We start from the raw sequence: 27,298 nt of genomic DNA on the forward strand, positions 1-27,298 counted from the left end.
CCACAGATTCTGAGAAGGATCCAAGGGCCCCCTGAAAGATTTAAAACATGTCTTCCTACTTTCAGAATGAGAATAGGGCAAGGAACAGAGTAACGCTTAATCTTGAGGTGAGTGGGATTTGCTAGGCATCCCCACTATGGGACTCCTGGGGAGAGGAAAGGTGGAATAGCTAGAGAAGCTTTCTGTGGTTTTTGTTTGGTTTTGTTTGGGGGCCATACCTGGTGATGTTCAGGGTGTTACTCCTGGTTCTGCATTCGGGAATCACTCCTGGCAGTGACCATATGTGATCATATGGAACACCAGGATCAAACCCAGGTTGGCCACATGCAAAGCAAGCACCTTACCTACTATACTGTCTCTCCAGCCCCGAAAAAGAGCTTTCTGGATTGGGGAACCAGGCAGACCCGAAGCTCTTCCCTCCCGCCCGCCTGGTGGAGGCTGGGAGGGTACCAGCTTCCTCTGCCCCAGGTCTCCAGCAAACACCCAGAGAGGTAACTCAGGTCTCCCACCCTTTTCCCCAAAGTGCCCAAAGCCCAGACTCCTCAGAGGCTCTGTTAGGGGGAGCAGCAGAAACCAGGATAGCTGTTCAAGGGGACAGCCTCTGATGTCACAGTACAGCAATCCTGATTGGCTCTTCCTGTTTGCTGAGGAGGGGTGGGGGCACATCTTCTGCTCTCTCTCCGCTTGTGGAAGTGAAAGAAAGATCACTGTACCCCCTAGGCATTAGAGGCAGAGAGAACCTGGCCAGGGTCTATGGCTCCAGGCCCCAGAGGGGAGCAAAGAGGTGCTGATCCCTCTCCTCAGTTTCCCCTTGCTGGTCCAGAGCTGAACATGAATTAACTGCAGAGGCAGGACTTCCCTTGCTCTGTGTTCTAACCCCACGCCTCCTGGAAGTAAGCGGCAGGATCAAGCGGAGCGGCCGTGGTCTTCAGCCTGGCTGTTGGTCTCTAAGCAGTGGTAACTCCAGTAGAGGCTTTCGGATCTGAGTAAGGGTGGCTGCAGTTTCCATCGGGGAGCTGTTCCTCTCAGGCAAGCCTTTGGCCTTCGCCATGTTCACCCTTGAAGGGGGGCAAGTGCAAGGCTCCAGACTTCTTAGCTGGCTCAGAGGCCGGTGGGGTTCCTCCGACCTGTCTAGACTGGCACAGGCCAGAGTTGAGCCTCGCTGTGCTTTCTGCAGCATCTTTGCCATCAGACTGAGGAATGACATCTTACCTCCAGGGCCCACAGGAATCTGGATGCTGTACCAGGGAGGCAGGATGCCAGCAGGAGGCCAACCAGCTCACCTAGCTGTGCACAGCCCAGAACTCAGGTTACAGCATGCTGGGGGAGGGGTGGGGAGGGGCACTCAGCTGCACCCACCCCTCCAGGCCTGCCTGCTTGGAAGAGAGAACACCAGAGGAAGGAGCTCTGCTTCTCTGGGAGCTCTAGGCCTGGAGAAGTGGCAGAGAGATGCAGTAAAAAGTGACTAAGTTTCTAGGTGCAGGTGGAATTCAAGCAGAGGCTAGAGGAGGCAGAGAAGACCTTCCCACCAGGGAGGATTGTGTGTGGGGGGGTGATCATTGAATTATTTTTGTTTATTTGGGGGCCACACCTGGCCATACTCCTGGCTCAGCACTCAGAAATTACTCCTGGCGCTGCTCAGGGGACCATATGGGATGCTGGGGATTGAACCTGGGTCGGCCACATGCAAGACCCCTGGGGGTGATTATTGAACAAGTTTTGAAGGATGGATAGGATTGAAGTGACATACTCTCAGGATCGAGGACTTCTAGAAGTTTCTACTGGGGACAGACCCTTTGAGTTGCAAAGGAAGTTACCAGAACAGACTTGTTTGGAACATAGACTTGGCATCTTGATGGACATGGGTTCAGATCTCTGCTGTCTTCCTCTTGGTGCCACTTAATGCTTTCCACAGCTTTGCATCATGCAGGGAAAGTTACTTCCCCTCTTTCAATCTCAAGTCAGCCATTGACAGCATGGGTAATGAAACGGGGCAAGGATGCTGGGGAGGATTTGTGGAGTTCTGGTGTCAGATGCGGGCCAGAGTTTGTCACATTCTTAACACAATAAATGGTGCTACCTAGGACCCCCTCCAGGATCAGGAACCCTAAAGAGCCTAGGGGAGAGAAAAGGTCTCTCACACAGCTGACTGTGGCCCAGCTGAAGCCAGGGTTGGGCTTTTCATGCCAAATCCTGTGCTTTTTCTCCTACTTCATAGGCTTTTCCCCACCTCGTTGGAGCAGCAGACTTTGCACTTGAAACATTTAATGAGCAAGGCACGTTTTTTTTTGTATGACAACTTGATGTGCTGCTTATAAGAGCACTGAAGTTTGCAGAACAGATGATGGCTTTTAAAATAGGCCCAACTCTGATAAGGTGCCAGGTGAACTGAGCCAACATTACAGGGGAAAGATTTCTGCCCCTTCCTAGCTACAGCAGCTCATTGTCTCAGCCTTGGTTTCCCCAATCAAAAGGATAATATCGGTCAGCATTTTGTAAGCGCCCAGAAGCGGGAGTTGCCCTGTTCTGGTTGCATTAAAGAAGGTGGAGTACAGCCCTGGAGGATGTTTTAGGCATGTGGGCCAGAGGGCACTGGGTCAGGGCGGTTCTGGGAGTGGGGTGAGGGGATTGCAGATGAGACAAGGGGCGGTCTGAGTTGGGAGAAGGCGAATCCTGCTCAGCACACATTGATCTACACTGATGAATCCTGGTCTGAAACCAAAAGACAAATCACTTTTTTGGGGGGAGTGGGGGGGTCACACCTGACGATGCACAGGGGTCACTCCTGGCTCTGTGCTCAGGAATTACCCCTGGCGGTGTTCAGGGGATCATATGAGATGTTGGGAATCGAACCCGAACCCAGGTTGGCTGCGTGCAAGGCAAACGCCCTACCCGCTGTGCTATGGCTCCAGCCCCAAGGCAAATCACTTAACAGCCTCACCAAGGCTGGAGTGGGAAGTGCCCAGCTTCAGGGGCACATGAGGAGTTGAGAGCAGGGGTTTGGGGAGTCAGCGTGGAGCCAGAGCCTCACTGTGGCTGGCATTTGCAGCACCCCCCCTGGAGGCAGGCTCCGGAGAAAGGCACTGCGACCTGAGAGGCCCAGAGCGCCTCCGATAAAGCAGAACCATTAACCTTTGCTTGGGGAGCTCCACCCCTTCCTCCTCACCCCTAACACACTTCGCCCACCTGCCTGGCTGCCTTGCTCCCTGTGGGGAGGCGAATTCCAGGGATGGGTGGCACCAGACGCCAGGCTGCGGCCATGCCTAGGGCACCCTCCCCTGACGTGGAGTTGAGGTTATCTGCCTTTATCCAGCCCCAGCGTCCTTACAGAGTGAAACAGGGAATGATTAAGTGCTTCATGATGCTGGGGCCGGGGCCTCGAAGTCCAAGAGGGCTTTAGGAAGAGGGTGAGAGGCCTCTGGCGTGAGTGGGGTGTGGAGGCTTTAGAGGTGCCTATATGTGACTGTCTCAGAGCAGGGGCGGTTTGGGCAGCACCCCCTGAAGCCCTGAGCAGAGGTATGAGTGGGCAACTGGGAGGATGCCTGGCCAGCTGGGTGTGTCTGGGCTGGGCAGGGGTTGAGGGGGTGGTCTGTGAGGAGGGTGGTGGGGTAGGTAGGCTGGGCAGGACCACCAGAGGGGGTCAATGTGGCCGGGGCCTCGGGCAGGGAAAGCCTGGTTCCTCATCATCACCCATGCCCACCTGCTCTCCCTCTCCAAGCCCTGAGCGTCTCTAACCTGCTGACCCCAGTGGACTCTGGAACAGTCCCCGGTTCCACTCCCCTTTCCCCGTAATCACTCTCCATCAAGCCGTGACTCGGGGACGTGGGTGTTCCCTGCTGTTAGCCTCTCGATGGTTTCTCAAGTGAAATGAAGAGTAAAATCTAGGAAAGGCACCGCCCTCACCTCTCCTCTGCCTCTCTGTCTCTCTTTTCTCACTCCTCTCTCTCATGCTCAGTTTCCCCCCTCCCTTTCTTTCTCTCTCCCTCTCTCTTGGAGATGCAGGGATTGAACCCAGGGCCTCACACACACAAGGCAAGTGCTTGCCATGCTACATCCCAACCTGTGCCCTGATGCTTCCCCCCAGCCTCACTCTCAGCACCTTTCAGGGTTTTTCAGCCACCCGGAGCCTTACTGGGCCTGTACCCCCATCTGCTAGGCCAGTTCTTTCCCGCAAGCCGCAGTCAGATGTCACCTCTTCACTTCATCTCCCGGAGCCCCCACCCAGTGCAGGGTTCCCCCCACTCACTCCCCGCATCTCCCTGAGACACTGGGTGCTGTGCACACAGCCAGGAGCAAGACGAGGAGACTCCTGATGCTCGTGTCCCGGCGGGAGCTGCTGGGCAGGGCCACAGCGCCAGCCCGTGACGGGTATCTCGTAGAGAAGAGTGAGGGTCTCGGCCACGTGGGCCCGGGTGCTGCAGTCTCTCCACGTTGCTAAGGCTTAGGTGGGACATGCCTTTCAGAGACCCAGCGGCCTGCGGGGCGGGGATATTTGAGGAAGCTGGAGTGGGGTGAGAGCGGGGAGGTGAGTTGCGGAGATGAAGAGGAGGGCAGGGCTCAGAGCCTTGGGTTCCACTCGCGTTCTCAATGCGGTGTGGTGCTTCCAGGGGCTTTCGGGCCTGGAGATGGAGGCGGGGAGCAGCCTGGCAATGGGGTGTGAGGGCTCCAAGCTGGCTGCCATGAGCTGGGGAGGCGGGTCCCTGGTCCATAGCTTCTCAGAGCAACTGTGTTCGAGCACAACTCAGCAGGAGGACTCCAGTCAGGCCGCAGTGGGATCCACGCTCTGCCCTGCGAGAGCCCTTCCCGGGTAGGCGGGAACCGAGGGAGAGAGGAGGGGTGAGCAGAGCGAGAGGGCAGGAGGGCATTGGAGAATGGAGAGGCTGAGCGGGACGCCAGGCACTGCTGGACTCCTGCCTCTTCTTCTGCCCGAGCCCCATGCCTGCAGGCGGGCGGTCACCAGACCCGTCATGTGGGAGGCGTGGCACCGCCAAGCACCAGGTCCTGGCATGCCTGCTCCCGGCCGATCCCGAAGATCCCACGTGGCCTGGGGACTCCAGGCCCAGAATGGCAGGTCCAGAGTGAGAGAATACGGCCTTTATGGCTGGGCGACTACCCAGGACTCAGCCCCAGATCAGACCGTGTAATGGAAGTGCTCCAGGAGTTAGCAGGCAGGAGCCTCCTGTCTCCTGGCGGGCACAGCTGGGGGAGCAGCGGGCAGGAGGGGCTCCCAGTGACAAAGGGCTGTGCCGGGGGTTTGCCCAACTCCCTCATCTCGCTGCGGAGGAGGAAGCAGAAGGCTGAGCGGAAATGACTTGCCCACAGGCATAGAGGGGAGTGGCAGAGCTGGGCTGAGCGGGATGTCCCCCTGTCCCGACAAGCCCTCTGCCAAGCCCCCTGCTCCCCTGCGCCGCCTCTTCAGCACCCCCTGAGCACCTCCTGTGTGCCAGGCACGACTGAGCTGAGTGGGAGGCGTCCTCCAGCCCCCGCAGTGCTGCTGGTCGTGTGTGGGAGACAAACACGCAAACAGCCGCGGCGGTGGCAGGATCTGCCCGCCCTTTCCTCTGCTCGGGACCGCGGGCACCTCCTGCCTCTCCCCAAACCTCAGGTTTGCCCTGTCCCCCTGACCTCGGGGCTCGGCACCCTGAGGCCGTCGGCCCCCGCATCTCCTGCTTCCTGGCTCTGCTGAGGGTGCCACCCGCCCTTTCTCCCTGGTAGGGACTTGGTGGCTCAGGTCATTGATGCTGTCCAAACTAGCCTAGATATGTTTAGGAAGAGAAGGTTGTTCAGACAAAGCCCACAGTTACTCCTTTAGGGCCACTGAGCCACCCCCACCCAAAGATTCCCCTACTTAGCTGAAGCTTTTCTCAGAAACAGCGTGGCGGACAGGGCCCTCAGGTTTTGTAAATACACAGCTGTTTCCTTCTTCACCATTCTTCAGATTTAGTGCTTGTGAAAAGACACATTAAGGAGAGATTAAACATTTTTTTTTTTTTGCTAAAATAAACAAAACTGGGGCTGGAGCAGTAGCACAGCGGGTAGGGCGTTTGTCTTGCACGCGGCTGACCCGGTTCGATTCCCAGCATCCCACATGGTCCCCCGAGCACCGCCAGGAGTGATTCCTGAGCGCATGAGGCAGGAGTAACCCCCGTGCATTGCCGGGTGTCACCCAAAAAGCAAAAAAAAAGGTTCTGGGGCTCTTCCTGAGAGCATGGGACGAGGGCACTGAGGTGAATAAGGAGACAGATTAAGAGAGCCTCAGGTTTCACACAGAGGGCTGTGGACTCTGCTGTAGGTGTGGGAACCACCAGGGGGTCGGCGGGGGAGGGGGAGGGGAGCCCAAACCTCAGGCCATCCTGGAGCTCAGGATGAAAACTCTGGGCAAGTGGAGAATGGTCCAGCTCAAGTTTTTTCCCCCCCTGTGTTCTTGGCTCCAGGGATTTTCCGCCTCCTTTCTCTGTGGGTAATTATCCACCCTGAGAAACTGATCAGATGGGAAACTGCAGGCAGTGGTTTGGAGCAAGGATTGTGTAGGAGTTGGGGCACAGTAGAGAGGATGTAGCAGGAGGGGGGCTCCCTGCCAAGCAACAGGAGGTGGTGCCTTTGGAGGGGGAGGGAGGGCAGCCTGGGCAGGGCGGGAATTTAAAGCAGGGAGTGGGTGGCTCTCCGGCTCACTGTTCCTGGTCCCTGACTGGACAGGGGGATCAGACTGGCCGGGGGTGTGGGAGGACAGTGTAAGGCAGGGTGACCAGGGATCAGAGGCAAGCCCAGGTGCTCGGCCAAGCTCAGGCCTCTTCAGCCATCACATGGCCTGTCCATACCTGAAACCCCTCACTGTGGGTCCTGGCCAACAGGTGGGTGAATGCTGGGCACTCTCTCCTAACACAGGGCTCTACTCCAGTCCCCAGCTCCTGTTCGTCCCTGCCAGTTAAGCAGCAGCTCTCAGGAGGGTTTTGAGGTAGCCTGGCTTGGTAGGTGTGGCAGGTGATGGCATCACAGTTCTCTGTAGGCCTCACAGCTGCGCCCGAGGATGAGGCTGCCTGTCCAGAGCCTGGATGGCAAAGGTCAGGACTACCTGCCAGCTCTCTGGCCTTAGCCTGCTTACCTCACACATCGGCTCACTCCCGCCTCACTGGTACTGATCTGAAAGTGTGACGCGCAGAGATTTTTCACACACTTCTGCCTCCTTTAACAACCACGGAGATCACAGTGGAAGACGCCTGTGTGCCCCCTAAGTTCCCGTCCCAGTCTGTAGCCCACACTCCTGAAATAGCCACTGTCTAGACTTCTGGATATCTGTCGATTTCCCTGTTGTTAAATCTCATGAAACTGGAGTCAGGCTTTGCGTGTGCCGTGGATCCAGGAGCTTCCATTGCCATCCCCTGTCCCAGGGATTTGTTCTTCTGGTCTCTGCACAGCAGTGCCTTGTATGAATCCCATTCTTGTCCTCTTGATGGGGGTCTGAGTTGATTTTCCTGGTTTTGACAATGATCAGGCTGTGAACAAACACATTCCATGGGGTGTGGGGAAAAATTAAATGAGATCATCGATTACAGTGTGTTTATTTTAGTTTGGGTTTGAGAGTTGACCCGGCAGCACTCAGGGGCTTCTCCTGCCTCTCTGCCTGGGGGGTCACTCCCAGTGGTGTACCAGACCACCATGAAGTGCGAGAACTGAACCTGGGCCTCCTACACGCACAGCATGTGTCCTCTGAGTTTTAAGTTAAAGCAGGCGCTCAGGCAAATTTCCCCCCTATTTAAAAAAAAAATTCTTGTCATAGCATCATACAAATTTCAAATATGCACCGTTCTTCCAGGTTTTGTTGTTGTTCATGAAAAGGATAAAAGGGGCTGGAGTGGGCAGGGCGCATGTGTCATCCCATGTGGTGCCCTGAGCCCTTCAGGAGTGATTCCTGTGCACAGGGCCATTCTCAGGCATGGATGGGGAGGGAGGTCCCTCGCCAGTCTAGGCCACAGCTCCCCCTGTACCCCGAGACCCGGCCTCTTTTACTTCCCCAACCCCTTCCTGCCACCTGGGAAACCCCACCAGGACCCCTGCTCCTTTCCTCAGAGGAAGGCCCCTGGTTGGTGCAGCATTGGCTTCTCCTGAGCTCTGCCCTCACGGCCTCTGCAAGAGGGGCCACCAGGGATTCCCCTCAGCCTGTGAGATTATGGCTTCAACTGAGGACAAGAAACTGAAAACAGGCTGGGAGCTTGCCCCAGGGGCCAGGAGCATATGCAAAACATGATTCCACCTGACCCGGTTAGATCCTCTGTGGTCCACAACATTGCAATGCCAAGCATTGCATCCTCAGGCACTGACGTTGAACCATGCAACCAGGGTAGCTGAGGAGGACAAGGAGTGCCCTCCAAGCCCCCTGAACACTGCTTGGGAGAGTCCACCCTCCAAAAAAACACGTCAGAGATTAGAAAAACAGACTGGTCTGGGTTGGGGCCTTTGTCTGCCTCGCCCTGCTTCTCTCCAGGAAGCATTTGGAGTGATAAGGTGTTCATAGAACATGCCCCGTGTTTAACCTCCGCTCGCAGTGCCAGGCACACATGAGGGTCCAGGCTGCTGGTGCCCTCTGGGCTCACCAGGCAGTGATAGGGGCCTGGGCAGGCCCTGTTGGTTCAGGAAGTGGTTTGGGGAGGGGCTTTGGGCCATCGTATGTTTTCAGGGTGAGGTGGTATTCTATTGGCAGTGAACGGTGATATCACAAAACTCCCACACAGGGGCTGAAGAAATAGTACAGCAGGTAGGGCATTTGCCGTACCTGCATCTGAACCAGGTTTGGTCCCCAGCATGCTCTGTGGTCCAAGCCCCACCAGGGGTGGTTCCTAGGTGCAGAGTCTGGAGTAACCCCAGGTGTGGCCCAAGTACCAAAAACAATTTTTTTAGAAAAGCACAAAAAACGAGCAGGTGATGCCACCTCTTGCCCGACCACCTATCTGGTGACACATGAGCCCTCTGCCTCTGTGGGCTCCATGAGGTGCTTGATGGCAATAAACCAGGACGATGTGATCCGGAGAGGTCAACTAGCTACTGGTGGCACCAGGCAGCCCTGGGTGCTGGAAGGCCAAGTTAAAGCACCTGTGAGGTTCTCTGGTGCTGTTCCTCATGTAGCCAAGTGCCTTTTCCGTTCTGTGGATCTTATCAGCAGTCACTTCCGTCCTGGAGCCCCGGCCTGCTTCTCTGCACAGTGCTGCCGAAGCCCGCCTCTGAGCTGAGAGAAGGGTGATCAGGACCATCCTTGCGGCTCTGCTCCTGGACGGCCCTGGCAGTGAGCAGAGGGCAGCCCCTGAGGCAGTGTCCTGGCCTGAGCCCTGTGTGGCCCTGTACCTTCCGGGCAAGTGGCCTTGGCCAGCTCATCTGCCTCTCCGCCTCGGTTCCTCACTGGGGTCTGGGTAGTTTGAGGGCCCAGCAGCCCTGTCTGTCATCACATCCCTGCCTCACACCGAAGCAGGCCTCAGAGCTGGCCAGAACTCTGGGGTGCCAGGCCCTGCCGTGCCCTGGCTGCTCCCTAGCCCCTGCCTCTGCGCCGTGTGCAGGATCGCACCAGCAGAAGCGCCACTGACAGACTTTCCCGAATCCTTCCTGGGCGTGAGGCAGCCTGGTGGGAGGGCCCAGCTCTGCCCCTGGGATCAAATGCCAGTTTTGTTGGTCCCTGGCTGGGGGCCATGGGGCTAGTCCTTTCAGCCCAGCCCCGGTATCTCTGCTGGAAAATGAGGATAAGAATGCTTACCTCTCAGCACGGCAGCGGTTCCACGTGAGAGCACCGAGCATGGGGCTAACTGACGGTCCACGCTGGCCTGCAGCGAGAGGCTGCACTGGCCCCCACGGCAGCTGACAGGGGCATCAAGCAGAGCCTCTGCAGGCCAGACTCAGGCCAGGAGGAGCCACTGGTGGACTCCCTTGGTGAAGGGAAGTGTCACAGTGAAGTGGGACAAGGAGGAGCCGTGGAGGACTGGCTCGGAGCAGGACTCCCGGTGCTGCCACCTCTTGCTGTGGGTCCCTGGCCAAGTCCCTGCCCTTCTCTGGGTTTCCTTCTTGCATCTGGCAGAATTGGACTGGAATGGCCCCGGAAGGCCCTTCCTCCTCACTCCTCTGGCTTCATGCTATCCCTCCTCTCCCTGCTGTGAAGCCTGACCTCCCTTTGCTGTTCCTTGCGCCCTGGCCGTCCTGGCAGCGGCCCGCAGCTGTGTCCTCATCTTTTCTCTGCAGTGTCCTCTGAAGGGCAGCCTCCTCTGAGCATGCTCAGCTCTCCAGTTACTCAGCGCCTCTTCCAGCTGACCCTCCCCCGGGGAGGGAGTGGAGGCAGGGACCCTCAGGCATGCCTTCCGGGTCTGTGACTTGCACCTTCTTGCAGGAGAGCCTGCCCTGCCCCTTCTGCCAACCTCGGGGACCCTACTGTCAGTGTGTCAGGGGACGTGAATCTTCATGGCCTGGTCTCATCCATAGGGGATAAGAAGCAAGTTTAATGGCGCTCCTGAGACTTCAGCATCTTCTCTACCTCTCTTCAACCTTCCCCTCAGCCTCTCCTCAGCCTCCCCCTGCCACCCCTTAGCCTCTCCTTCAGTCTTCCCTCAGTCTTCCCTCAGCTCCTCCTCTGACTCCCCATCAGCCTCCCCTCGGACTCCTCTAAACCTCCCCTCGGACTCCTCTAAACCTCCCCTCAGCCTCCACTAAGTCTCTCCTCAATCTCCCCCAGTCTCCTCTCAGTCTCTCCTCAGCCTCCCCTCTGCCTCCCTTCAGCCTCTCCTCTGTCTCCCCTCAGTTTCCCCTCAGTCTCTCCTTAGCCTCCCCTCAGGCCCCCCTCATCTTCCCTCAGTCTTGCCTTCTGCTTCCCCCAGCCTGTGTGTGGACCACCCCAGGCCTGTCCCTTATTCTCAGTCCCAAGCGTGTGGCCACCAGCTCCCCAAGGAGCCTCCTTTGGTGAGGTCCCCCTCTTGCTGCGGTATAGCTGTGAGTAACCTCTACCCTGCCCCTCTGCTGTCCTGAGCCCTGGAAGGAGGACCCAGGCCCCTGCAGCCTCCCGGCTTCTCTACCTTTCCTCAGAAACGAGCTTGTCACAACCATGACTGCGGTTGGCTTTTGTTTTGTTCTCACTGTCCTCTGAGCGTCTTTGCCTCATTGCTTGTAGGGAAAGGGCCGTGAGGTGATTTGCCAGAGACCACAGAGAAGTTGGGGCTCAGAGCAGGGGTCAGACCCATCAGACAGAGACACGGAATCTCTCCCTGCGGTCTGGGTTCCTGTACTAGACAAGGACTGCGCCGGGCAGATGCTGGGGGGTGTGGGTGGAGGTGGGGAGTGTGAGAGACCCCAACTTTGTCCACAGCGGAGTGTGTGGGTCGGGCTCCCAGTGGGCCTGGGGGTGGGGAAACTGAGGCCTGAAAAAGACAAGGGTTGGGTGAGAGCACCTGGCCTGCCAGACTTGGAAACAGGTTCTGTCTCCTGGCGGGAGGGGGGGTGATCTGGTCTTTGGAGACCCTCGGAGGCCTCAGCCCCCCTGCTGGGATCTTCAGGGAGCCACCCGGGAGTGTGGGGTCAGCACACGAGACCCTTGCTTCCTTTCCGAGGCACCTGCAGGCAGGGCTTTCGTACTTGCCCCAGGTGAGCGCCCTCTGCTGGATCTGGCAGGCCTGCCAGCTTTCTCTGAAACTGCCTTGCCAGAATATTCAAGGCCCTAGGTGAGCACTTTAATGGGAGTCAGTGGTTCCCCATATTTTGACCTGGCTCTGCTGTTACTCATGGGAGCATGGCTGGTTCTTTCGGCAACACTGAACTTTTGCTCTCATATCTGACGTCTCCTGCCTTGCGTTTCAGTGAAGCCAGAGGAATGGCCGGTCGTTGACCATCTAATTATTTTTCCTTGCCACTTTTCCCTGTAATTAATTTGTAACCAGTAGAAATCCTCGACCTGCACCGCACTTGTCCTCCCGTCCTGCCTTTCCACATGCTGCTGCTTTGCCTAGAGGTCTCGCGGGATCTTGCTCACTCTCCCTTCAGATTCAGGCCAGTGCAGCTAGTGTCCGCAGGCGCCGAGGGCAAACCCTGCGGGTCAGGCTAACTCAGACGGGGATTCTGCGGGCTCAGCAGGTTTGGGTTGGGCCATGCCTAGCTCAGGGTCTATTCCTGGCTCTGTGCTCTGAGGCCTGTCTGTCGGCTGGAGATCTGTCACAGTCATCTCGCTGCTGTCTCCTTGGCCCCCAGCAAAGCTTGATCCTTGCCACTGGACAGGCTCTGGGCTGTGGAGCATCAAAGACCTGTGGGAGAGGGTCCTGCCCTTGAGGCAAGGCCCGGAGGGGGAGGACACCAGGCAGGACTCGGACCAGACTGCTGGACCCTGAGGACCCGCTGCAGGAGTGCCACTGCTGGGTTTATCCCCGGGGCGCCTCGGGAAGCCAGGAGGAGGGTTTTTGGCTCTCACCCCTCGGGGCTCCCTGTGAGCCTCACCCTTTTTCCCTCAGGGAAGAGGAGAGCATCGCCCCCTGTGCCAGCCAGGTTGGGGTCGGAAGGTTGTCCCCAGGCATGTGCAGGCCATGAGGAAGTGGCCAGAATCGTGGATAGAGAGCGGGTATCCCCACCCCCATGGCTGAGGCTGCCGGCAGGTGGAGTGTGTCTGCTCAAGGAATGGCGGGGAGGCCACAGAGGCAGCAAGGCAAGCTCTGCAGGGCTCCCCGGGGTCGGACTGAGGGTGAGAGACTGGGGCCAGGGTGATTCATGGGACAGGGGTCCGAGTACCCGAGTGAAGCTGGAGAGAGGGGGACCGCTGCAGGAAGAACAGCATGGGAGTGCAGACATGAGTGCTCAGCCCCTGCGCCTGGTCCCTACAGGCTCAGCCTGTGACACACCCTGGCCGCATCAGCCCCGAGTCACTCCCCCAGTCCCCCTGCCAGCCCCACATCTTCTCTGGCCCACTGTGAGTGCACTCTGATCAGGCATCTTCTCATCGGTGACTCTCTGGCCCACTGAAGGTCACCCACTGCCCAGGCATGGCTGGTAGCCCCTTCATCCCCACCCGCAGACGCTGCAAAGCACAAAATAGACACCGAGCTTCGAGAGCTGCACCGGCCGCAGGGGCTGCCGCCCTCTCCCCGCTGCCCACTGCTCAGTCTCCTCCCTCGGGCTCCCCCTGCCCTGCCCAGTGGCCGCTGAAAATGGGACGCAGAGACCAGCTTTCTGCCGGGCTGTGTCCTGAAAATGGCAGAGGCTCCCTTTGTGTCGCCCTCCTCCTGACACTGCTCCTGAACCGAGGGGGGGTGGGGGGGCACCGCCAAGGAGTTCAAGCTGTGGACCGCGGGCTGACTTTGTTGTGATGCTTCAGAGCAAAGTGACTTTCCCCTGGAAGGGCCACTCGCTAGGAGCATCAGGGATTTTATTCTGTACACTCGGTGCCAGTTTTCTTTGAAATTTGCATTTGGCAAATGACACCCTGCCCCCGCCAAGTTGAAAAGAAAGGAAGAAGTCAGCTTCCCACGGCTCCCAGGGCTCCGGAAATGGCGCTGTGCCTCTTGTTTCTAACCCCCAACTCCAGGTATGGGTGTCCCGGTGCTTGGAACTTCTGCCCCTGGCAAGTGCCGAGAACAGCCTGGCAGGAGGTCACAGACAGGGACAGGGTGTGTATGTGCGTGCAGGGGCGGGGCGGGGGGCAAGCTGGAGCCACATTCCTGGGGTGCCAGGAAAGGAAGGGAACTTGCAGCCAGATGAATTCCAGGTGCTCCCCGCCTCCCCCAAGGTTGAAATGCAGGGAACCAAAAGGGGTTCTTTGCAAGGGAAGTGATTTAGATTTTTCTAATGCCAGTGTTAGCCACGGGAGTGGGAAGAGTGGAAGCCAAAGCGCTCTGGTTACATGAGCAGTCACGGAGGCCAGGCCTGCTGGGACGCTCTGTGGAGGGCCTCAGGGTAGAAGAGAGTGCCCCCTGCCTCCCCCCGAGCCTGCAGGAAGGGCCAGGCAGGACAGTGAGCCCACCCCCCATGGTGGGGAGTGTCCACGGGGTCTTGACAGTGGCTCTGTACCGGGGTGGGGGGGGGCATGTAAGTGGTCAGCCTTGGGGTGTTCCCTTACTTGTTTTGTTGTTGTTGTTGTTTGTTGATATTTGGGTCACACCCGATGGTGCTCAGGGCTTACTTTTGGCTCTGTGCTCAGGAATCACTCCTGGTGGAGCTCAGGGACCCTGTGGGGTGTCGGAGATCAAACCTGGGATCAGCCAAGTGCACAGAAAGCGCCCTACCCACTGTACTATCCCTGCAGCCCCTCTCGATGACCTTTAAATAGGGCAGTAGCACCTAGTACGTTAGACAGAATGAATTCAAGGGGGGGATGCAACCGTGAGGTGCTTAGCGCAGCCCCTGCCTGTGGTCACAGCACACTGTGTAGACTGCACCCTTGCCGCGGATTCACATGCCACAGCACAGCAAGAGGACATCGTGGTGCTGTGCTGTTTCCATTGTTGGCCGGGGGACTGGAGGGTGTGTGGTGGCTACAGGGAAGCAGGAGACTCACTAGATTATTCTCCTGCTGAATTTGTTGCCCAGAAGCTTCAGCTGGGGGGCTGGAGCGATAGCACAGCGGGTAGGGCGTTTGCCTTGCACGAGGCCGACCCGGGTTCTAATCCCAGCATCCCATATGGTCCCCTGAGCACCACCCGGGGTGATTCCTGAGTGAAGAGCCAGGAGTAACCCCTGTGCATCGCCGGGTGTGACCCAAAAACCGGAAAAAAAAAAAAAAAAGAAGCTTCAGCTGATCCTGATTTCATTTAAAACCAGCAGCCAGGACTAGGGGGCCCAACCGGCTGAGCACGTGTTTGCTTCCTTTGTGCAGCAGGCTCGGGTTCAGCCCTGACACTGTCTGGTCCCCAAGCATAGTATGTATATTGTCAAGACCTGCTGGAACTGTGGCCCGTGAGGTAGAGCACAGGCCTTCCTCATACAAGCTCCTGGGTGAGGTGCCCAGCATCCAACACTGCCCTGTGTGGCCATGGTGGCACCCGGGCACCCCAATAGTGGCCTCGCAACAGCTGAAAAATAGAGTCAAATCATGAGGCCAGAGAGATAGTACAGTGGGTAGGGCGGTTGCCTTGCATGTGGCTGACCCAAGGTTTGATCTCCCGCACCCCCTAGCCCACCAGGAGTAACCCCTGAGCACAGCCGGATGTGGTTAGGAATGAAATAAGTAAAATCGCCGAAGTGACTAGAGAATGTTTTCACCTGTCCTTCCCGAGGCTCAGGGGGATGGTGGGCCACGTTCTCATACTCAGTGGTAGAATGCGTGTTTTATTTGTATGAGGTCCTGACACCCAGAAAACAGTCTCCAAAGCCAACGTGTACTACACCGTCACCTTGCTGGGCCTCCCGCCAGCCACGAGAGTCTTTGGAACCCGAGGACAACCCCACCCCGCCGCCTGCTACCGGGACTGGCTGCCTGGGGACCGCTCCTTTGCCAGGCCTGCTAGCCTGCTGGAGTTCTGTGTCTCGTCAACACGCAGGGACTGTTTACTGCCAGCCCCAGTCTCTGTCGCTCCCCTCCCCCGCTGTGAGTCATCCCTCACCTCCCTGCTCGGGGACTCTCCATCCAGAGCCTTCCTGTGGGGGCGGGGAGAGGGCTGGACTGAAATTCACCCAACACATGTTTATGGGAACCCAGGAACAGCGGGGAGGGAAGGCTGGCCCAGCACTCCAGGGGCCGCCCTGGCTGGCCGGAGGTGGCGAGCTGGAAGGGGTCTTTGAGACCCTGGGAGAAGAAGGCTTGAGACCCCGGGAGAAGAAGGCTGGTGGAGGAAGAGGCAGGGCAGGCGCAGGACCTGGCTGCAGGCCGGGTCAGGGGCATTCGAGGCCAGGTCAGCAGCATCAGCTCAGGCCCCTGGTCAGTCCCTTCTGTGCCGACTTGCCCCAGTGGCACATCTCACAGTCTCCTTCCTGGACTGGCTCCTGGCTTCAGGGCCCCGGGCAGGCTGCTGAGAGGGTCTCTCTACACCAGCGCTCACATTCTTCCCCACCCTCCAACTTGGATCCCACCTGCAAGACGCACCCCCGGTTCTTCTCAGCCCACCTTTTTGAGCAGCCTTCAGCTGGCATCTTCAAGGAGTGTGCCCCACACACCACCCCCTCCTCCCTTCTGAGGAGAGCCTGGCTCGGTGGGAGGCTGTTCAGGGAGGACTTCCCAGAGGAGGTGGTACCTCCCCTGGGGTTTGAACGGTGGGTAGAAGTTCCGAGTGCAGATGGATCTCTCTGTGAGTACACAGAGACGGGGGTCTGGTGACTTCAGGTCCCTGGGATTACAGGCTGACTTGCTTCACTGTGAAGGGTTGACCCCGAGTGTGGCCAGGTCCCCAGCCCTGGACATCCTTCTGATGGAATGTCCCTGTGGCGGAGCGGCCTCTCCGCTCTGTGCTCTCCGACACTGCAGACTCCGTTACTCGCCAGCCTCCGGGCCCGCCCCCAGCACAGCCTGGCTGTCGTAGCCCTGCCTTCTCCGTCTTCCCTGAAGCGGCGCTGCTGTTCCGCAGGGCGTCCAGGGCCTGGCTGCTCACGCCCAGGGAAACCGAGCTCAACTTGAATGGTTTGGGAAGCGTAGTTCGGCACCTGGCACCTGGCCTTGGGTCTCCTGTTTCCAGGCTGGGATCGGGGGGGGGGGGGGGGGGGGGGCAGGAGGGCGGGGGACAGCATGTGCTATTTGTGCTCGGGGAGTTTTTCAAGAAACTCCTAGCCAGGCTTGCAGTTCCCCAGGGCGAGACCCTGACTCCCTGAGAGGTGGATGGAGTCAGACAAGAAATAGAAGCTGCCGCGGGGAGAAAGGTGGGGAAGGAAGGCGGAGGGGGATGAGTCCGCCAGGTACTCCAGCAGATTGCTTGACGGCAGTGTGTGGGGGAGGCACTCACGGGCTCCAGTTTTCATCCTGTTTATCCTGACAGGCTATTTTCTTGGCAACAGCCGAGCACAAGGGCGGCAAGGAGGAGGCAGAGGTACTGCCCTGGACTCCCTGGCCCGCTCTGCACCTGGGACAAGGCACTTCACTGCCCTGAGCCTCTGGGTTTTTTTTCTTCTTCAGTTTTTGGGTTTTCTTATGGTGCCAGGTGCAAGTGCTCTTCTGCAGGGCTACATCCCCAGCTGGTGCCTCTTTCTTCATTACTTCTTCATTAATCTTCACCTGCTGGAACCAGGGGAGGATTGCGAACGCTCCCTCAAGGCCCAGTGCACCGGAAGCGCTCTGTGTCCTGTGGGTGCCTGCCTTTGTGTCAGAGGTTGTATCTATTTGAGGTGGAAGGGGGAGGGCATGATGCCCATGATGCTCAGAGGCTACACCCGGCTCAGTGCTTGGGTGGTGGCAGGACTTGAACCCAGAATTCCCACATCCTGAGCACCTGGTTGGCCCCCTGCCTTGGAGACTGTATTTTAAAGTGAATCATGATCAAGTGAAGTCCCGTGGAGTGGGCATTTTTAATTTACAGTTTGAGGGGAGTATAGAAGATTGAAACCAGAGCATCCTGTATGCTACATATACCGCGCACACACACACACACACACACACACACACACACACACACACACACACAATTCGGTTTGTTTTTTTGGCCACACCCTGTAGTACTCAGGATATACTCCTCGATCTTTGCTCAGGGATTACTCCTGGCAGTGCTCAGAAGACTATATGTGTTCTTGGTGATTGAACTTGGGTGGGCCTCCTGCAAGGCAAGTACCTTACCTACTATACCGTCTCTCTGGCCGGACATATAGAGATATATTAATATTATTATCACTATTTCAGTGTCACTACAACTTCCCTTGGGGTGAGTTAGGAGAAATCGAGACACAAAGACACACTTGCAGTGCTTTGCTGCGTGAGTCTGACATACAGTCTCTCGTTCCGCCTCCCAGCACATACTTCCCTGTGGGTGTTGGCTCAGGCTGGGAGGGCAGCCTGCCTTCTTGTCTGTGCCTTGGTTTTTAGTCAGTCATTACCCATACATCCGGGGTACTTATGCTGGGTGCTTCTGTTAGGATGCAGATCTTAGAATGCCTTTTCTTCTGCTTGTCATACTTCTGCTGATCCTTCCAAACCCAATCCACATGGGCCCCGCTCTGGGAAACATCATCCAGGCCTGCCATTTTGGAATTCCTCTGCCATCCTTCCCACACTTGATGTCTAACTGACCAGAGGAAGCTCAGCTTTCAGAGAGCCAAAACCTACTCAGTGCTGGAAACTGAGACCCGGAACTCTAGAAAGTTCCCACGCTGGGGGCTTAAGGCACAGAGATGGAAGATTGCAGCCCAGAGGCCCTGATAACACAGAGTGTTTCAGGGTTTACTTGGGTTTGGAAGAAAACTGTGAAGATAATAGGGGCCAGGATGTCGGTCAGTCATAAGGCCCAGGCTTCAGATGTGGGAGGACCTGGGTTCAATCCATGGCACCTCCCACAGCCTCCCTCCCCCGCCCCTCAAAAGTAAATAAAATAAGTCAGCACTTTTTGCTAATGTTGAGTGCCAGCATTTTTTGGCACATTTAAAAAAATTAATTAATTTTTAAATGTTTTATTTTTAATGAATCACTATGAGGTACAGTTACAGACTTACAAACTTTCATGATTACGTTTCAGTCATACAATGATCAAGTACCCATCCCTCTACCAGTGCCCATTCTCCACCACCGATGGTTCCAGTATCCCTCTGTGGCAGGCGCATTCTCTTTTATTCTCTCCTTTTGGGTTTTATGGTTTGCAATACGGATACTAAGTGGACGGATACTAAGTGATCGTCGTGTTTGGTCCTTTGGCACATTCTTTACTCATCCTCCTCTTGAACGCCAGCGCCCGCTATAGCAGACTTCACACAGGAGGGTAGGAGATGAAAGGAAATTTGCCCCGCACACAGACACCTCTGGGTATTCCCAGCCTGCCCTAGCTGTGTGGTGGAGACCACGTGCCCCTCTGGGCTGGGTTCCTTCAGGAAGTCTTCCTGGAGGGGGACAGGCTGCAAACAGGAGGGCTTCCTGGAGAGCACAAGCTTAAAGCTAGGAAGGATTTCCCAAGATCTCTGTTTTATTTTTGACGGTGCCAGGGGAAGGATGCAGGGCCTCAGGCATACACGACATCCACCCTTCTTTGGTGCCACATGCCCGCCTTCCAAGGGCTTCCTGGCCCAGTGGAGTGGGAGGGGAGCTTTGGGGAGCTTTCCCTGGAGAAGTACCCGTGGAAAAACCACCACCTCTGGCCCTCGGGGAGAGCACTCTGGGCCTCTGTGATTCTGGGTCGACTTTCCCCTTAGAAGCAAAATAAGAAGAAAATCAGGGCCAGGCAAGAGAGCGGGCCAGTGCTTGGGCTCCTGAGTCAGACTTCAGGATGCGAATCACATACCAGCTACGTGACTTTGAGCAAGTTCTTAGCCTTCTTGCACCTCAGTTTCCTCTATATAACGAGGGAGAGGTCACTGCCTGCCGACCCCCCCAAATCCCTCCCCTCCCCCGCGCTGTGGTGAAGTGCATGGGCATGAAGAGGCCCAGGCAGGGCGCCGTAAACTAGCGTGCTGGAGGTGTTGCCTTTCGGAGTGTCGCTGGGGCTGGTTGCTGGGGCAGTTGAAGAGGGAGTTCAGGAAATGGAATCGCCAGAGTCCCTGGGGACCTGGCCGACTTGCAAGCCCCAGAGCAGCCTCAGGCCTGGAACTAGGGCGCACAACCCCTCTGGAGCCCTGGGTCCCCAATGACCCATCCCTGGTGGGCCTATGGAGGCCTCTCTTCCTGGCACTCCCGCCTAACTGCCGGGGTTGGAGCCGGACGTGGGAGTCGGGGTGGCCGGTGGCCCAGAGAACAAGGGTGACATGGGTGTCTGTAAACAACACGCTCTCCTGTGGTGGGCAGGGGACCCCCTCACCCGCTCCAGGTTTGGTAGAACATCTGGGCTGTGTGTGTGTGTGTGTGTGTGTGTGTGTGTGTGTGGTGCACGTGTGTTTGTGTGTGTTTGTGTGTGTGTGTACAGAGGGTGGAAGAACAAGAGTGCAGAAGAGATTGCGGGCAAATGTGCAGAGTGAAAACATGTGAGTGTGTGTCAGAGGATGTGTGTGTGGATGCACTTGGGGTATATGTCAGGGTGGGGTGAGTGCAGGAACCCCAGCACCCCAGTTCTCTGACTGAGCTAGACCGAGGCACACCCTTTCAGCCTCCCATGTGCCCTGTACCTGAGGGGTGTCACCCCACCCTCCTCTCTCTGGTTTGGTGTGTCCATGAACCATCATGGTACCATGATGGGCCCAGCCAGAGAAGTGCTGGGTCCCAGGCACCTTGGTCTTCATGTATCCCGTCCGGGTGTGGGCCCTGCGGCTGATGCTAAAGACCTGGGCCCCACCTCTGATTCCACCCTGGTGACATCACCCCAGCTACAAGTTTGGGCCCCAGATGCTTTGCTTCATTTCCTGGCATCTGCTCCGCACTCGGGGCTGAGTCCCACTGCACCCTCCCTCCATACCTGGTGTCAGCAGACTCCCTGTGCTCTGAAGGGACTTCGGGCTCCAGAGGCATGTGGACTCTGGAGTGTGGACTGGTGGAATTCGGGGTCTGGGGAGAGGACAAGCCAGAGCAGGCCCCAGGCCCCCGTGTCTGATGGAGCCCCCACACCCACCCAGCCCTGGAAGCTGAGAAGCCAGATCTCCCTCTCCCCCTGCCTCACCTCCCCCACTCCCAGCCTGTGATTGAGGGTCTTGTGCTCTCAGAAAGGCAGGGCCAGCACAGGGAGGCCTGGGGGGACGGAGCCCCAGCCCCAGGAGGCTGGAAACTGCTCCTGCAGAGGAGAATACCGGGGCCCAGCCTCTGAGTAGTTCACCTGCTCATCGGACTAGCAGCATCTCCTCACCCGGTGACGAGGCCTGGCAGCCAGGCACCAGTGTGGCAGCCCTCCCCCGCTGTCCACCAGTTCTGAGCCCCCTCGGCCTCCCAGTGTGCCACCCAGGCCCGGCTCAGACAGTACCAGTGGCGTACCAGACGGTGCGGGCGGTGAGTGCACTCTGCGTGGCTTTGACAGGTGCATGTAGAGTGGAACTACCCCCTTAGACGCCGGCGGGGCCCCGGGACCGTACTGAGCCCCAGCTTTCTCTTCTGCAAGTTCGGGACAGTCCACTGGCACACGGCTGTTGCAGGGACTAAGGAGACGTGCGCGCCAGCTCCAGCCGCAGCCCCGTGCAGTCCGGAGCAGTGGGCATGCACAGGAGTGCCCCCTGGCTTGTTTGAGGCACCCTGACCCCACCCCAAAGAACTGGGGCTAACTCATCTGGACCCTGGTGTGTCTTGGTGCCAGGAAACCTTGTAGATCGGACCAGGACCGGAGAGGGTGGGGAGACTTTCATTTAGTTTAGTTTTGTTTGCCCTGCTGGGAAATGAACCCAGGTGGGGGGCGGAGGGGGGTGGTGAGCTCACATGTAAAACGCATATGCTCAACTGCTGAGCTTTGGCCCCAGTCCCAAGAGGTGGTTTCATTTTGTTTTGGGGCCACACTCACGGTGCCCAGGGCTTACTCCTAGCCCTGTGCTCAGAGACCCATAGCGGGTGCTAGGGATCAAATAATGCAGGTCAGCCACAAGACAAGTGTTTTAAATGTATTTATCTCCCCCATACTGTCTCCCTCCCATTCTATCTCCCTCACGTACTATCTCTCCAGCCCTTGTTTGTTTTTGGTTAGGAGGGAGACTCATATCCTACAGTGCTCAGGGGCTGCTACTAGCTCGTGCTTGTGGCAGGGAACCATGTGGGACCAGGGATGGAGCACAGGCCTGCGGGCAGAGCATGCCTTCAGTTCACTACACTCTCTGCAGCCCCAACAGGAAGCATTTAAAAGCCTAACCAGAAATCGAACCCTAAATCTAAGTGTAACCCTAACTCCCCCCAAATGGACAAGATGTAATTTTTTTTTTTTTTTGCTTTTTGGGTCACACCCGGTGATGCACAGGGGTTACTCCTGGCTCTGCACTCAGGAATTACCCCTGGCGGTGCTCAGGGGACCATATGGCATGCTGGGAATCGAACCCGGGTCGGCCGTGTGCAAGGCAAACGCCCTCCCCGCTGTGCTATTGCTCCAGCCCCAAGATGTAATTTTTTTAAACAAACTAAAAAAATGGAGAGTCTGGCAGTCTGTGTATGTACTCTGGTGCCACGAGAGGCCCCCAACATTAGAGCCCCCCAGTCACTCTTGGTGCAGGTGGCTCCCAGTTCCTGCTTGCAGGGCAGGCACCTGTGCTGAGCCATCCAGGACCCGCCATGGGATTCTTCACTCTCGACTAAGCAAACACCAGATGGGAATGGGCGGTGTTTGGGCAGCGGGGTTCGCTCCTCCTTCCCAAGGATCCCCAGGTGGCGGGCGCCAGGCAGCTCTCCCGAGTCCTGTGGGTAGTGGCCCGGCTCCACTCATTTTCACATCAGCTGATGGTCATTGGTCACCTGCTGGCTCCCGAGCCCCAGAATGTGATTACAGGCAGATGTGGACTCTGCCTACACAGAGCTTACAGGTGCATGGGGGAAGGAGGGCGCTGGCCCAGCTATGACCCAGGGGCCATGGTACCCGACATGCAGCCGGCTGCCCAATTCTTTTTCCCTCGTCACCCACCTCCTCAAACACCAGGCAAGCCAGCAGCCCATAGGGAATATGGCACTCTGTGGCTAAACCTGGCATCGAGCAAGACCTGTCCCCCCCACCTCGGGATGTTCACTCCCTCTCAGCTCTGCATCTGGGGGCGTGTCTCAAGAGGCCTGGGGTGGGGGGCTGATTGGTGGAGCTCGTAGAGGAATATGTTGTGCCTTGCCGGGGAGGAAAGTGAGGCAACATTGGCTCATGGACCTGTGGGGTTGGTGGGAGCCGGGGGTGGGAAGTCGGTCAGCCCTGAATCCTCTCTTGGTTCTTGACTTGAAGGGCAAGTCCTTTCCCCTCTGTGAGTGCTGTTGTCTCAGCCTTAGAGTGGGGAGGGCTGGGGAGCCAGGAAGTGGCTCATGTGGGAAGGCATATGCTTTGCCAGTTTTGAGGCCTGGTTTCCCAGCACCTCGTAGTCCCAGAGCACTGCCAAGAGATGACCATGTGGCCCTGTACACGGTTAACCCAATGAGTCCCGTTGGGCTAAGCTGGGTCTGTCTTATGGGTTAGCAACTGATTATCATGTTGCCACCATGAGCCCCAAGCCATACAGGAAGGGCGAGACTTGGGACTTCCAGCTGACAGCTCCAGCACTGATCCTCTTGGTCCTTCTGTGTGTGCTTCGCCTCCCCCAGCCAACTGTCCCCCTGCAGTTTAGACACCTCTGGGTGAGGGATGGGAGGGTCTGTCCCTGTCTGCCCTCAGGCCCTTCGATGGCAGGCATGGATCTGTCTGCTTGAATTCTTGCCTGCAAGCATGACCTGGGGGCAGGGTGAGGTGGAGCTGTAGGTACCAGAATTGTGTTGACAGCGGAAGACTTAGAGCCGCTTCCTTGTACAGGATATGACATCTATGTATCCTTTGGGGGCGAAAAAAGCACTTTAAAAACTCATTCCCAGAGAGGTAATATAGCAGATATGGCACTTGCCTTGCATGTGGTGACCGGGATTGAATCCCCAGAATCCCATGTGGTCCCCAAACCCTGAGCACAGAGCCAGGAATAACCCCTGAACATCGCTGGTCTGGCCCCAACACAAACAGTGACCCTGTGAGGCTGGTCCGCTCAGCTCCACCCCCGCAAGGATGCCGAAGGTCTGCCCCTGCCGGTTCCTCCCCCCGCTGCCCTGCTTGTCCCTGCTCTGTTCCCCAGGCTCCCCGCAATGCCATGGCCTCCCGTTCTCTCACCCTCTGTAGGTTTCCACGTGATCCCCACCATCTCGAGCATCGTCCCCGAGAGCTGCCTGCTGATCGTGGTGGGGCTGCTGGTGGGGGGCCTGATCAAGGGCGTGGGGGAGACCCCGCCCATCCTGCAGTCGGATGTCTTCTTCCTCTTCTTGCTGCCGCCCATCATCCTGGACGCGGGCTACTTCCTGCCGCTGCGGCAGTTCACAGAGAACCTGGGCACCATCCTCATCTTCGCCGTGGTGGGCACGCTGTGGAACGCCTTCTTCCTGGGCGGCCTCATGTACGCCGTGTGCCTGGTGGGCGGGGATCAGATCAACAACATCGGCCTCCTGGAGAACCTGCTCTTCGGCAGCATCATCTCGGCCGTGGACCCCGTGGCCGTGCTGGCCGTCTTCGAGGAAATCCACATCAACGAGCTGCTGCATATCCTGGTCTTCGGGGAGTCCCTGCTCAATGACGCCGTCACTGTGGTGAGGGGACAGGCCTGTACCTGTGGGCACACAGGGCACAGACCCAAATCTGGGTCCCGTGGGACCCCCCACATCCCCCCTCTAATAACTGCAGAGGGACAGCAGTGTTGGTGACCGCTCACTGCATGCTGACCCACCCGACACTCTCCTCTCGTGTGAACCCCAGGACCACCCCAGTGGATGCTTGTTAGTCTCACTCTCCGGAGGCGGGCTCAGCTTAGGGGGAGTTAAGCACTTGCTGGACTCTCAGAACCAGGTTAGGATCGAGGTCCCACTGGCTCGAGGGGCCCAGGCTTGTGACCTCAGCAGGTCACATACTTCTTCCCCATATTTTACTGTGATGTGATCTTGGTTTACATTATGTACCCTCTCCGGGCCTCCGTTTACCCTCTTTTTTTTTCCCCCCTTTTTGGGTCACACCCGGCAATGCACAGGGGTTACTCCTGGCTCTGTACTCAGGAATTAACCCCTGGTGGTGCTCAGGGGAATATATGGGATGCTAGGATTCGAACCTGGGTTGGCTGCGTGCAAGGCAAACGCTGTGCTATCACTCTAGCCCTATCTCCGTTTTACCCTCTTATAGAAGTTTGACCAGAGGGTCATGTTGGGTTTGTTTTGTGCATTTGGGGGCAGTAGTCATGGAAAGGGATCTTGCTTCCACAATTTCCGGGGAATGATCAGTGAAAGGGTTATGCCACTCACTTACTGGGTGACCTAGGGCAAGTGACTGGGCCTCTCTGGCCCTTGCTCCCAGCCAGCTCCTTCCGGAAGCACGGGGCCTCCAGGCCCTGTCCATGCTCATGCTGCCCCTCCCACCTCTCGGAGAAGAGAGCAGCAGGACGGTCAGCTGCCATGGTCTTGCCTGCCTCTCCCTCTGCTCTCCTGCCCCCAGGTTGGCTCCATGCAGCTGGACGGGGCCACAGCTTGGCCTTACCCCCATCTCCGAGCCAGCATCTGTCCCCTTGAGCCTGAGATTGTGGCACGCAGCGGTCACCCTCCTGGATTGCTGCCGGCCTTGCTCCCAGGGTTCATGGAACCACCAAGTGGCCCCCTGGATCTGAGGCTTAGGGTTCAGGTTTGGGCTCCGGGGTCAGTGGGTCACCCCCGCCCACGGCCTGCCTCTCAGGCATTGCTGATGTTGCACCAGCACCCCACAGGCTGTTCACCCCCAGTTTTCCCAGGCGAGGAACCCGAGAGCCCGCCAAGAGTTAAGTATGTGAGTCACCCGAGGTCCCATTCCATGATGGCGATGTCGCTGGGGTTCAGACCCACACTCAGGGCCTGGTGCTGACCACTGTGCCCCCCACCCCACCCCGCTGGCCCCGGCTGAGAGCAGGACTGTGGGGCCCGGGCCCCATCCCTCCGCTGCCCTGGTCCAGGCAGCACAGGTGGCCAGTGTCCTCCTCCCCTTCCTTCCAGTGCTCCAGCCGCAGGTGTGAGCACAGCAGCTCAGGCAGGACGGCAGGGGCAGCCCCAGCTGCCCATCTCAGCCCCACCCTCACTCTCCTGGACCCCGGGGCTGCCCTGTCACAGAGTCTCCTGGGCCCCCTCCCAGGGAGGGAGGTGGCACTGCCTCACAGTGGCATCTAAAGGGAGACGGAATCTGAGGCTGAACCCACCTCAAGGCTCCTCTGCTGTCGGCCCCCACCCCCTCTCGTTCTCTGCTCCTGGGCAGGGGTCCCCGCTGGCGAGTGCTATAGCACTCCGCACCCCCTGTGGGCCCAACTTGGCCGGGCAGGCTGCTGCATGGAAGCAGGAGACGCTGGGCCAGGGCATCCCCATCTGCTAACAGTGTTCCCTGGTGCGTCTCGTGCCAGCCCAGGTTCCCCCGAGGGCCTCCAGGCCCACAGTACCCACCCTGGCTGCCCCTGCAGCCCCTGGGGAGGGGATGGAGGTCTCTGGGTCCCACTTCCAGAGTCTGGGGAGCGGACTGGCCGTGTACGTTCCCAGGAAGCTTCTGTGGTAAAGAGGCCCCATTTGAGCCCATTGTCCGGCCTCTTCCCTGCTGGGTGCTGAGACCCAGAGAGAGGTGCTCTGCCCAGGTCACGGGGGAAGAGACTGGCATGGCCAGGGCCCAGTTCTTAGCGCTGCACCTTGGAGAACTGATTTAACCCACTCAGCAGCTCCAGGAGCTCAGCACCCTCCTCCTCGCCTTACAGACAGGACGGGTGGGAGTGCTTACCCCAGTGTTTGGCTTAGACATGGCGGGGCCCCGATTCCAACCCAAGCTGACCTGGGGGTTGACAGACCTGGCTGGGGTCCCTCTGCTCCCTCATGGCCTCTTGTGGCCAGGTTCCAGAAGGGGGTGGGCCAGGGCCAGGGCCCCGTGCTCCCGCCCACCAGCCTATACTCCCTCCCAGGTCCTGTATCACCTCTTCGAGGAGTTTGCCAGCTACGACCACGTGGGCATCGTGGACATTGTCCTAGGCTTCCTGAGCTTCTTCGTGGTGGCCCTGGGCGGGGTGTTTGTGGGCGTGGTCTACGGGGTCATCGCCGCCTTCACCTCCCGGTTCACCAACCACATCCGCGTCATCGAGCCACTCTTCGTCTTCCTCTACAGCTACATGGCGTACCTATCCGCCGAGCTCTTCCACCTGTCAGGCATCATGGCGTGAGTCTTGGGGTCCTAGGGATGACACCCCCACACCAGGCTCCCAGCCCTGGGACTGCTCCTCAAAGCCACTGACTTGACAGTTTGGGGGTGTCTCGACCCTGCCACCCTCTTCCTCCACTGACCTCAGAGAGGTCCTTGGCCGGAGCTGAGCACAGACTCTCGAGCCTGCCCGCTGAGGGTAACAGGTGCCCTGGAGAGGGGAGCTGTTCCCAGAGGGTAAAGCAGGGCTAAACGGGTGACGTGGGGTGGTGATGATGCCAGCAGGAGCAGGCCCAGGACTGTGGATGAATAGAACGGAGGCTGAGCATGGTAGCACCCCTGGGACTCCGCGCCCCCCCCCCCAGGTCTTGTCTGCTCTCCACTCACCACTGGTGTCCCGGTAGGCAGGAGACTCACTTTCTCCTGGTCTCAGTTTTCTCTTCTGAACCACA

General features: G+C 58.0%; 1 protein-coding gene across 1 annotated transcript in view; it reads left to right on the forward strand.

The window, feature by feature from the left end:
• Window positions 1-27,298, forward strand: part of SLC9A1 (solute carrier family 9 member A1) — a 46,501-nt gene that overhangs the window by 12,172 nt on the left and 7,031 nt on the right. Inside the window, exons 2-3 of the mRNA XM_004603487.2 lie at window positions 23,793-24,253; window positions 26,614-26,864. Coding sequence (XP_004603544.2) covers window positions 23,793-24,253; window positions 26,614-26,864 — 712 coding nt within the window. The remainder of the gene's footprint in view (window positions 1-23,792; window positions 24,254-26,613; window positions 26,865-27,298) is intronic.

This window comes from Sorex araneus, chromosome 5 (genome assembly GCF_027595985.1).
Source record: "Sorex araneus isolate mSorAra2 chromosome 5, mSorAra2.pri, whole genome shotgun sequence".
Lineage (NCBI taxonomy): Eukaryota > Metazoa > Chordata > Mammalia > Eulipotyphla > Soricidae > Sorex > Sorex araneus.